We start from the raw sequence: 12,239 nt of genomic DNA on the forward strand, positions 1-12,239 counted from the left end.
CTCAATTAGAGAAAAATGTAACAAGTTTCACTGCATGGTAAATAATTTTCTACAAAAAGCTGCAGCCAAAGAATTTCACATTCAAAATAAAGAACTCCATGGAACTCACATCAAAATATAGAATAAACTATTAATCAGGTATATGGTTAAGTTATTCCGGTACATGATCCTGTGCCAGAATCCAGCAAAAGAAAAAAAAGACCCATTCTGAAATTTATTCAGTTTTTCTCATAAACTAAAGCCATATTTGTGCAGATTTACAGACTACATATTTTAATTGTCTGCTCTAATGCTTCCTGTCAGCACTATATTTCTGATGACTCAAATTTGTTGTTCATTCTGCATTCTGTTGCTTGACTGGTTCTCGTGACAGATAAGGGAGAAATACCCAGGTAAAACAGAGATGGTAATACATAACTGAATTTCTTCTAATGATGATTTTATCTGAGGTTTGAGTAATTGTGATGTTTCAGAAAGGGTTCCCTGTAACAGGTTTGTTTAGACACACCATTGGAAATACCAATCCTCATACTTTGTGTACCTAATCACATTAGGAAAAACCACGTGGTTTCCATATGGGCAAAATCCCTCCAAATGCTGTTGCAGTCTGTGAAAAGACTATTACAGTGGAACCAGTGAAACCTTTCTGCATTATGTTCAAGTCAGAAGAGAGTGCCAGGCACCTCCAAAAGCTGTCTGCACAGTAATAAGTTTGCCTGTCACCTCTGAACATCTGTCTTCTACATTTCTCACACCTCTGGTGGAGGTGATGGACACCACAGTTGAAAGATGACCCTCAAAATGTGAACAACAGACAGTTCTCCAGCACAAAACAGTTCCAGCACAAAACAGTTAATTCGTTGATTCTTTTGGGTTTGACTTGAGGCATCCAGAAAATTAAAAGTTGTCAATAAAAGTCTGTGGCAATTTTAGAGTATGTATTACTTACCAGTGCCAAAACTCTCCTCTCCACAAAGTGAACAACGTCCAGAGTCCATGAGATTGGAAAAGTATCTCCATCCTGCTGGTGTCTCATACACAGGAACCTTCATTACTTTGGCCACTCTGGAATAAAACATCACAAGATTAAGACAGTGCTTTTCTTACGTATGATATGAGGTCATTTGGAGAATATTCTAGGTCTCACTACACTTCCTGACAGCTGGGCTGTAAGTTAAAAAAAACAAACAAGAACAGATCAACAACACCATTCAAAACTGATCCTTGTCTCAGAACCCAACTTCAACCAGAATCCAGGTACGTTTATACACTAAGTATAGTATTTTGGAAAATGTAGGATGTTAGCTCAGTAGGCTTTACCAGTATCTTTCTCTTCTTACTGAGCAAGAAACAGTTAACTCTAGATACATGGTTTTGTTATACTAATATTTTTAATGAAAGTTAAAGTACCATATTGAAGTACCTTCCTTTACAAAATACAGGTGGTCAAAATCAATATGCTTGAAAGACTTGTACTTCTGTTAATGTGTTCAAAGTCCAAGAGAATACAGGGAAGTTTCCATGATACAGAATGCCCTTTAAAAACCTTTCCCAGTCTCAGACTGAATCTGAACAAGAACTGTTCCCTGATTTTCCCTGTCTCCTCTGACACACAAGATGGGCCCTCTCACTATCTGGGTGACGTGCCAGTATTTTCAAGGACCAAAATTAACTACCATATAATCTGTATGTGTGTTCTCTTCCTCAGGTTGTTAACTGGTAACTATTCATATTATAAGCTATAATGAAAAAATCCCTTATTGGACTAAAAAACAAGAAAGAAAGAAAACCCACCCAACAACTCTAAAGAACTCACCACCAAAATGGGATTTATGTAGAATGAATATTACCAATCTTCTTGTTTCTAATGATATTTGCTGGTTTTCATTGTGTGCCTAGGATTTTCAGGACCAACTGTTTTATAATATGAAAAATAAGAATTGAGATACAGTGAAGCAATCTGACCAACTAACAAAGACCTTATGACTGCTCCAACATTCATACCTAACAAACATTTCTTGAACAAAGAAAATTTACATAATTTTAACTGCAGTCAAGCCCAGGCAAAGCAGATCAATCAAAGCTGGATTCAACGCACTTAATACAATCCACCCAGAAGTTACATGTCAAGGTAAAAGCAGTCATCACTCTGATCAACAGAGACACCTGTTTTCTGACGGTACAGCACTCTGTCTTAAATTAGGCACATAAAGTAGATGGGATGAACTGTCTAAATATGTCAGCACTAACCCCTTCAAAACCTACCTAAATGACAGAATCACAGAATCATTAAGGTTGTAAGAGACCTCAAAGATCATCTAGATCAAACATCAACCTAGAATGACCATAATCACCCCTAAACCATATCCCAAGTGCCGCTTCCAGAGGCCACTTCAACGTTTCCAGAGATGGTTACTCTACCACCTCCATCAGCAATTTATTCCAATGTCTAACCATTCTTTCAGTGAAAAAAAAATTCCAGTATCCAATCTGAACCTTCCCTCACAAAACATAAGGCCATTTCTTCTTGTCCTTTCACTTGAGACATGGAAGAAGAGACCAACCTTTGCCTCACTGCAGCCTCTTTTTAGTTAGTTGTAGAGAGCAGTAAAGTTCCCTTTCAGCTTCCTTTTCTCCACGTTAAATAACCCCAGGTCCCTCAGCCGCTCCTCATATGCCTTGTGCTCCAGACCCTTCACCAGAGCCATTGCCCTTCTCCAGATTTACTCCAGCACCTCCATGTCTTTCTTGTAGTGAGAGGCCCAGAACTGAACACAAGATTCAAGGTGGGGCCTCACCAGTGCTGAGTACAGGGGGACAATCCCTTCCCTGGTCCTGCTGGACACACTATTGCTGATACAGGCCACGATGACATTGGCCTCCTTGGCCACCTGGGCATATTGCTGGATCATGTACAGCTGCTGTCAACCAGCACCTCCAGGGCCTTTTCCACCAGGCAGCTTTCCAGCCACTCTTCCCCAGCCTGTAGCGCTGCCTGGGGTTGTTGTGACCCAAGTGTAGGACCTGGCACTTTGCTTTATTGAATCTCATGCAATTGTCCTCAGCTCATCGATCCAGCCTGTCCAGACACATCTACAAACTCTTTCTACCCTCCAGCAGTTCAGCACTCCTGCCTGACTTGGTGTCGTCTGTGAACTTACTGAGGGTGCACTCAATCCCCTTATCCAAATCATTGATAAAGATGTTAAAACAGGATCAGCCCCAGTCCTGAGTCCTGGGGAACACCATTAGTGACCGGCCACTAACTGGACTTAGTCCCATTCACCATGGTAAGTGGTGACATGACAGTTCAGCCCTTACGTACTGTCTCTGAAATCTTTACATTGTTAACCAACACTGATATTAAGTCCCCAAATAAACATTTCTTTTATGTAAGAAATATCCATTGCTATCTATGTTTCCTCCTATTCAGCCTACGTGTTAATTTTTGTACTTACGTATTACACCTAAAAAGAGTGACTTTTAAATGAGACAGAGTAACCATTGCTGATATTTTTTTGAAAAGAGCTGAAGATGTACATGAAGAAAAAAGTATTATCAAAATGGTTAATCCTAAACTGAGCTTTCATATGTCTGCCTTAGAGGTAGAGGTAGGTGTATACCTCCTTGTGTTTATACAGCACTATATATATTATTGACCCTTAGAAATGCTGCTGCATAAGGGCAGTTTCAGAGTGTGCAGCAGAATAGGTTTTTGTCTGGCTCTGTAAAAAAATCAAGAACATAAAAGGATTTAATGTCTGTATGACAGTAACTGCAGGCTGGAAACAGGACTGTACTGCCAAAAAAATAGAAAACAATAAACCAGAAAACAATAGCTAACATGCTGGAAGAACAAAAACAGTTCTCTCGAGGTAGTCTAACAATACAGTAGGAATATGTTTGCTTGCAGAAACGTTCCCACATCCCGATACTGTTTTTGGAGAAGGAAATAATTTCCCTTTCACTTTTCTATATTCCTCTGGTCTGAGGATAAACAGCCTAGAATGAACTTATCTTGATCAGTAAGCACCAAAAACTTCCAGAGGCTGTAGCAGTTTTCAAAGATTTCTACACACTAGGCTAGCACTGAAAATACAAATGTTTTTTTCTGTTGGCATGCTTCTTTTTTATTGACATTATTGAAATAAAGAATCATCACTGGAAGTCTCAATAAGTGCAGAATGTGACTTTATGCAACCTATGACCACCCAGAAAACATGAGAAGGGTTCCCACAGGAAGATGCAAAAATTCTCAAAGCTGCAGACTCAGAGAAATAATGTATTGCATCAGATCAAACAAACAATCACACAAAATACAGGAAAACACCCTCAGAGGAAGGAAACTAATATGTGACTGTGAAATTACGAGATCTTCAAAGCCAGGGAAAACAGAGATAAGATGCAGGAAAGGGGAGGGATTTTTTTTTAATGTTCCTACATCTACATCTTTCTAAACAAAAAATGTGACTGGTATTACTTCAGTGGAGAGAAATAAAAAAAATACATATAACCTTCATTTACTAAAACTTTTTTTTTTTACTTAACCAATCTGCTTTTTTGTAGACCAAATAACTAAATCAGAGCTTTCAATCACAAAAACCAGGTTTTTGTTTAAAGAAGTTCCAGTTGACACTGGTAGAATCCCTGTGGACCAAAATTTGGAAATTAGTTTCTATGTAACACTGGAAGTTTCCAGCACTATTTAACGCAGCATATGGCTTCATGACAAGCCTGATAGATGTTAGGCAAAAAATGCTTAGGATGAGGGTTTCAGGAACTTGTAATTCCGCAAGAACAACTGCTGATAAGTCACAGTAAGGATTTTCATCTGTAACAAATCACAGATCCATTAATTACATTCTATGATGTTTTTAGCAATGTACCTTCACAGGACAGTTCAAATAAGACTATGTATGTACAGCTTTGCAAGTTTCTCTTCTCTTTCCAGCTTTCACTGGAATCCCTAAATTTGGGGAATCAGAAATGGAAAACCAAGTGGTTAAGAAAAAAGAGTTTTGTCTATATGAGATCTCTTGATGAGACAGAATACTACTTCTCTCAGAAAGTTAGTTTTGGAACTAGTACTGCAAAGGGTTTATATCTTGCAGAGGTCTCACTCAACAGCGTAAACTTTGTATTTTCTTATATTCGTATAAGGATATACGTATAAGATACTGATGCAGTAGTGCACCTATAAGGGCAAAACCTCAGGCTCTGAGTTGTTGGGGTGTAGGTACTGGCTGTCAAAAGGCCTGACTTGATAGATGGAATATAGTTCCAGAGCAATTTAAAATAAAAACTGGGTAAAAATATGCCCTATGAATAGGTTCATTTTCCTTGTTTGAAGTAAAGGCATTCTATTTATGTCTAACCATACAGTTGATATACCTGTGTTTATGTGTTCCATGAGTATGAACTATGTAGAAAGAATAAAAATGACCACAGACACTCTGGTTCTTGTCATCTTGGACATTTAATGGGACTGACTTCAAACAGTCCTCTTGATTACCTTCTTTCAGTGCAAGTGCTCACTACATCAGTGAGATTACACAATAAAGATTCTTCAGTCTGTGTGTAGCACTAATTAGCTCTTGTTAGACTAGGAAACAGAGTATTTACACTTGAAACTAAATTGAAAATACCTTAGTTATTCTGACCATATCAGAGCTAAGGGCGTTTATGTTCCCAGTATGCTGAAATACTAATTAAGGAGAAAAAGATAAATCAAAGAACAGTGAACTGTACTTTTTGCAATTACACACATTATTTAAAACTATATTTTCTGAAATTAAAAAAGCAGGAGTAGATGCTTTTAAATGCAGAGATAAAATGAGTTAAAATAAGAATAAAAATTCTTGTACTGATTTATAGTTAAATTTACCCTCCTACTGTACAGTTTCACTGTCATTTTTATTTTGAAGAGCTAGTCCCACACTACCTGTGCAGACTGCCCTCTTTTCTTTCAAATCTGAGGAGAATGCATACAATGCAACCATGAGAAGCAGTTTCATCCCTAGAAAACAGAATTATTGGAGAGTTTAGTACCAAAACAGAAATGTTAAGCCAATTCTTAAACTCCACAATAAGTCTTACCTAAGCATGAGCTTGCCAGTTTATATAATGGCCAGTCTTCGCGAGCGAAGATTTGGGAAAGGTCATTGACCCTTCGAGCCTGCGCAGTGGATTTTTTAGGTGAGACACAGCGTGCGCTGAACTGAGCCCACCCTTTAATCCTGAGGTTCATCTGCCGGGGCCGAGCAAGCTTGGACAGTGGCAGTGAGGACCCCAGGACGTAGGTTTGTTTAGAGTGACCTTCTCTTAGATGGATTGCCACACAGGGCTGACGAGCTCCATCTGCCCGGGGGGCTGGGAATCGAACCCGGGTCGCAGCGGTGAGAGTCCTGCACCCTAACCACTAGACCACCAGAGGCCAGTTTATAATAAAGGTAATAATGAACGTTAATTATAACCTTCATAATAAAGATCAGGATTTTTACAAACTTGTTGACAGATTAAAAAAAAAATTAACAGCTAGTTCTAATATTACCGCTTCTCCACCAGGCAACTGAACTACTAACTGTACAGCTGCACAGCTGAATATCCCAAGTCTTCTTCCTTATACTTCATAGCCACCTACATGTCACCTAACTAGGAAAATAGAGGGTATAGGACTCTTGATAGTCCACATTATTTTCCTTTGAATTACAGTAAAAATACTAGCCTGCTTAAGCTGTGTAAAAAGATACTTTTCCATTAAAAAAATGTTCTTTTATTTACAAGTGTTAAAGAAATATCCTTGTGATACCTTTCTTTTAGTTTTCAGTAGAGACAAGAGACTATTTTTTTCAGGTGGGCTAATAAAGCAAAGTGGTCCTTGAGAGTATATCCCAGACACCGTGGCTTTGCACTAGCAAAATATCTCTGAAATCAGCAGAATTACCCTGACTTACATTAACAAAAGTCAGAGGGAAGTTTTCTCCAACCTGATCTATATAATGCCACAAAAACCTCCTGATGAATACAAGTCATTCAAATAAAATAAATGGCCTGTGGCAAGCTGACTTTCTTGTGCCCAGTGAAACTCCAAGACTAGATGCGTCAATCGAACAAAATTATCCTGACAAAGTTGTGATGCCTATTCATCACAAAGATAAAGGTCACAACACTGGGAGAAGAGCTTTCTTTGACAGGCCTTATGATGCAAATGACTGGCCAGAGCTTTGCATTGCAGGTGAAATGCCAGTGTAAACTGGGATAAACTGTCTAGGGTAAACTGCAGCAAATCCATTAATTTTGGAGTCTTAACTTTGAGGAATAAATAAATAGTAATGAAAAAAAAAAAAACACTAGAGAAGCAGCTATTGCATGCCCTTGTCTCCTACTTTACACCACCTGTAAGTATCAGCTGACATGTGGAAGATGCTCACAGACACCTGGGTGAATAGGCTTCAAAACAAAGACTGGTGTTCTGTGGACACAATTATTTTCAATCCTACTCCTCTCTATGATGCCAGCACTAAGGAAGACAAGGTGCTGTAACTTAGAGACCAGCAAGCCTTACTCTGCAGAAGGGTAAGCACTGTCAGGCCCTAATAATAAGGAATTGAAGGAATTTGTGGGACAGACATGAGGGCCACTGAAGGGTAGTGTGTGGCAGCAGCATCCGATAAGAGATCAAACCTCTGTAAAGGTTTCTTTCAGAGTTACTATGGCTATAGAAAAAAAAGGTTTCCCTTTTTTTTCTAAATCTCTCCTTAGCCACTGAAGAAGCCTGTGCTATCTAATCTCCAGCTGATAAAAGCCTCATTTGATTTAAGGTCTGAATATTTTATTTCAAAGCCAAGACTATGATTTGACTGAAATTAAGAAAACTTGTTTTGCTTTCCTCTTCTTTTCTTCAGGAAAAGAATTAAAGGTATCACAAGTAAGGATCCACATCTGATTTATCAAGAAAATAATTTCTCTAGCTAAAAATAAGTCTTCACACAGTCTAGCCTTAGCATACAAATCTTTGTATCTGACATTTTACTGCCTGAATTGCTTGAATTTTTTTTCTAACACTCTGGATACTTCTGAGATCAACACAACTGATTATGTTTGCCTACGTTATTTTTCCATCCCTTTAATAAAAATCTGTTTGGGTTGTTTTCTAACTATATAATATAGACTTTTCCTTCAGTGTACTTGCAACCAGACCCAAACTTTAATGGGCTCATTCTTTTGGAGTACCCTCTTCAACATTTAGATTTCATTTGAAAAAAAAAAAAAAAACCTAAAAAAAAATTTAACTTTATTGACACCATATTAATTGCCCTTTTAGTCATCAAGTACCTAGCCCACTCTCACTGCATGACGTCTCCAGTTGTTCTTCTGTGGTCTCTTCTTCCTGATGCTTGAGAGCTCTTTGCCACTTCGTTTTTCAACTTTTGAAGTCTAATTCAGCTCACCTTTGGTCAGTTTCTCTTCATTCTTATTATTTCTCAAGATGCAAGAGTCATGAACTAAATTGTTATAACACCTATTTTCAATCCCATCTGTAAGTCTCCCCTTTTTATCTGTGCAACTCCAATAGACTAAGAAATCCACAGCAGTAGCAATGACAGCACCAGCACTGGCACCAAGTATAATGTGAAATGGATGTTCTGCTTCTGGATGTTTTCACTCTGTCTGCACCACCTTCCCTTAAAAGGCTTCAACTGCATATTGTGCAAGGAGCAGAGCTAAAACAGTCACCTCCTTTATATGGTCAAGTATTACAGTGTTACTCCTTCCCAGTCTTTAATTTATTAAGTAAAAAGGCAGTGGAATGCTAACCCCTTGCACACAACACAGATAACCAGGACACACCACTAAGATAAGATGTAAGCTGTCATGTTTGGCAGAAAGACTGCCAGGAGCATAAGGCAGAAAAAAATAGGCAGTAAACAAATGCCTTTACTTTTTGCTTTCTAGTATGCTACATCTCACAAAGAACAATTAAAAATCAATTAAAATCAGAAATCAATTTTAAAAAAGCATCTGAAGACAATTTAACTATAAAGGATCAAAAAAATTTAGCTTTTTTTTGTTTTGCTTCCTTCCAACCCCTGCAATGCTTTAACTAAAGTACTTATGCAGCTGGACTGAAGGTATGCTGAATCAAGCTCTGGCGTTCAGGAGTACTTTCTGTCCTGAAAACTGGTAACTTTAGATGGATTTTTTTGGATGACAATAGTTCTGCGGACAGTTAGGCATTAATAATAATTGCAGAAGTCATCATTAGATTCTAATCAGGACTTTGAATTGACTTCCTATCAATGGAGTCACATGGCACTCATGTAACGTAACTGCAGTGCCAACTAACTGTTCCAATATTGTCTCCTGCTGCTCAGTCTCACATTGGCCTTTCTCTATGTTTGAAATCTTTCAACAGGAAAAACTAAAAATTACCCTAGCAGAAAGGCAAAGTTATAGAATCACAGAGTCATAGAATCACAGGATGGGTTGGGTTGGAAGCGACCTTAAAGGTCATCTTGTTCCAGCAGTCCTCCCATAGGCAAGGATGCCACCCATTGGATTGCATTTCTCCAAGCCCCGTCCAACAGCCTTCAACACTTCTAGGAATGGGGCATCCACAACTTCTCTGGGCAACCTGATTCAGTGCCTCACTACCCTCATGCTAAAGAATCTCCTCCTAATATCTATTCTAAACATCCTGTATTTCAGTTTAAAACCATTCACCCTTGTCCTGTCACTATCTGCCCATGTCAAAAGCTGCTCTCACTCCTTTTATAAGAGCTCTTTAGTACTGGAAGGCTGCAATGAGGTCTCCCCGCAGCCTTTTCTTCTCCAGGCTGAACAACTCCAGGTCTCTCAGCCTAACTGCATAGGAGAGGTGCTTCAGCCTTCTGATCATCTTCATGGCCCTCCTCTGGACCCGTTCCAATGGGTCCACATCTTTCTGGTGCTGACGAACCCAGAGATGGATGGAGTACTTCAGGTGGGATCTCACCAGGGCAGAGTAGAGGGGGAGAATCACCTCCCTTGACCTGCCGGCCACCCATCATTTGATGCAGACCAGGATGTAGTCGGCTTTCTGGGCTGTGAGCACACATTGCCAGCTCATGTCCATCTTTTCATCCACAAGAACTCACAATTTCTTGTCCACAGGGCTGCTCTCAATGAGTTCTTCTCTCAGTGTGTACTCATGTCTGGGATTGCTCTGACCCAGGTGCAGCACCTTGCACTTGGACTTGTGGAATCTCATGGGGTTCTCATGGGCCCACTTCTCAAGCTTGTCCACACCCCCGTTGATAGTATCTCTTCCTTCTGTTGTGTCAATTGCACCACTCAGCTTCATGTCATCTGCAAACCTTCTGAGGGTGCACTCGACCTCACTGTCAATATCATTGGTAAAGATACTGAAGAGCACTGGTTCCCAGACAGAGCCCTGAGGGACAGCACTCGTCACCAGCCCCCACCTGGACATAAAGCCATTGACCACAACTCTTTGGCTGCATCTATTCAGCCAATTCCTTATCCACTGAATAGTCCATCCATCAAATCCATTGCCTTCAGTTTGGAGATAAGATGCCATGTGGGACCATGTCAGAGGCACTGCAGAAAACTAGATAAATGACATCTGATGGTCTTCCTTTGTTGGTCTTCCCTTGTCAGCCATTGTAGTCACTCCATCATACAAGGCCATCAGACCAGTCAGGCACAATCTGTCCTTAGCAAAGCCATGCTGGCTGCCTTGGATTGTTGCCTTGTTTGCGTGTGCCTTAGCATTGCTTCCATGAGGTTCTGCTCCGTGATCTTCCCAGGCACAGAAGTGAGGTTCATCAGTTTGTAGCTCCCTATGTCTTCCTTTCTCTATTTTTTAAAAATAGGACTGATTCTTCCCTTTTTCCAGTCACCAGGGACTTTGTCTAACCACCATGACCTTTTAAGTATGATGGAGAGTGGTCTGGCAACAACATCAGCCAATTCCCTCCAGACCCTGGGATGCATCTCATCAGATCCCATAATCTTGTGCCTATTTAGCTTCATCAAGTAGTCTCACATTTGCTCTTTGTGACAGTGGCAGAAACTTCACTCCTGCAACCCCCACCTGGAGGTTCAGGGACTTGAGAAACATGGGAAGCCCGACTGCCAGTGAAAACTAAGGTGAAGAACTCACTGACTACCTCAGACTTCTCCATATCTGTTTTCACCAGTTCTCCCTTCTCATTTATCAAGATGGGAACACTCTCCTTGGTCTTTTTTTTCTGACCTATGTTCTTATAGAATCCTTTCTTATTATTCTTCAGATCCTTTGCCAAGTCCCATTCCATCTGTGCCTTAGCTTTCCTGACCCATCCCTACACACCCAAACCATATCTCTGTACTCTTCCCAGGTCACCTGTCCCTGCTCCCACTGGCTGTGCACTTCTTTCTTATTCCCTAGTTTGAGGAGCAGATCCTTGCTCAGCCATGCCAGTTTCTGTCCTGCACTGCTTGATTTCCTAAACACTGGGATGGAGAGCTCTTGTGTGCTAAGAAAAGTGGTCTTAAAGAGTTGCCAGCTCTGGTCTGCTCCTCTGTCCCTAAGGACAATTTCCCAGGGGATCACATCCACAGAACAGCTGGAAGCTTGTTCTTCTAAAATTCAGGGTCCAGACTTTGCTCCTTGCCAGGCCTGTGTTCCTCAGGATCATTAACTCAACCCAGGCATGGTTGCTACAGCCTAGGCTGCTTCCAATCTTAACGTCTCTAATGAGTTCATATGCACTGGTCCACGTCCAGTAATGCTTCTCCTTTCATTGGTTTCTCTAATAAATCCCATAAACACAATCTATCTTGCTTGTGTCTTGTAATACAAAGCAACCATACATACATAGTAGAAACAGCTACATGGAACACATCCATGTTCAGCACAATGAACACCATACTCAAGGACTACTGTGAGGAATACCAGCTGCTTGGCTTTAAATCTCTAAACCAACAAATTTAAAACTTAGTACCTCCCTTTGGGTAGTTCAAGTTCATCGGACTTTATCTGTCTCCCTTGGGAGCAGACTTGAAAAGGCTTGCACCATCACAAGGGTGATTAGAACACTCACCAGGGAACTTAGGCTCCCAAACACCCACAGAGAGGCACTGCAATCATATTCCTTGTTGTCACCTGTAGGTCATGGTGTGAACACACAGTGCTGTATTTCATACCAAGTTTTCCTACACAGGCTCTGTAATACCTCAGTCAAATGTTACAAGCA

At 40.2% G+C, this 12,239-nt stretch overlaps 1 protein-coding gene across 1 annotated transcript in view; it reads right to left on the minus strand.

Moving 5' to 3' along the window:
• Window positions 1-12,239, minus strand: part of PGM5 (phosphoglucomutase 5) — a 72,416-nt gene that overhangs the window by 23,677 nt on the left and 36,500 nt on the right. The window contains exon 7 of the mRNA XM_017808285.1: window positions 950-1,065. Coding sequence (XP_017663774.1) covers window positions 950-1,065 — 116 coding nt within the window. The remainder of the gene's footprint in view (window positions 1-949; window positions 1,066-12,239) is intronic.

The sequence above is a fragment of the Lepidothrix coronata genome, unplaced genomic scaffold, assembly GCF_001604755.1.
Source record: "Lepidothrix coronata isolate B3197 unplaced genomic scaffold, Lepidothrix_coronata-1.0 Scaffold22, whole genome shotgun sequence".
In the NCBI taxonomy this organism is placed as follows: Eukaryota; Metazoa; Chordata; class Aves; order Passeriformes; family Pipridae; genus Lepidothrix; species Lepidothrix coronata.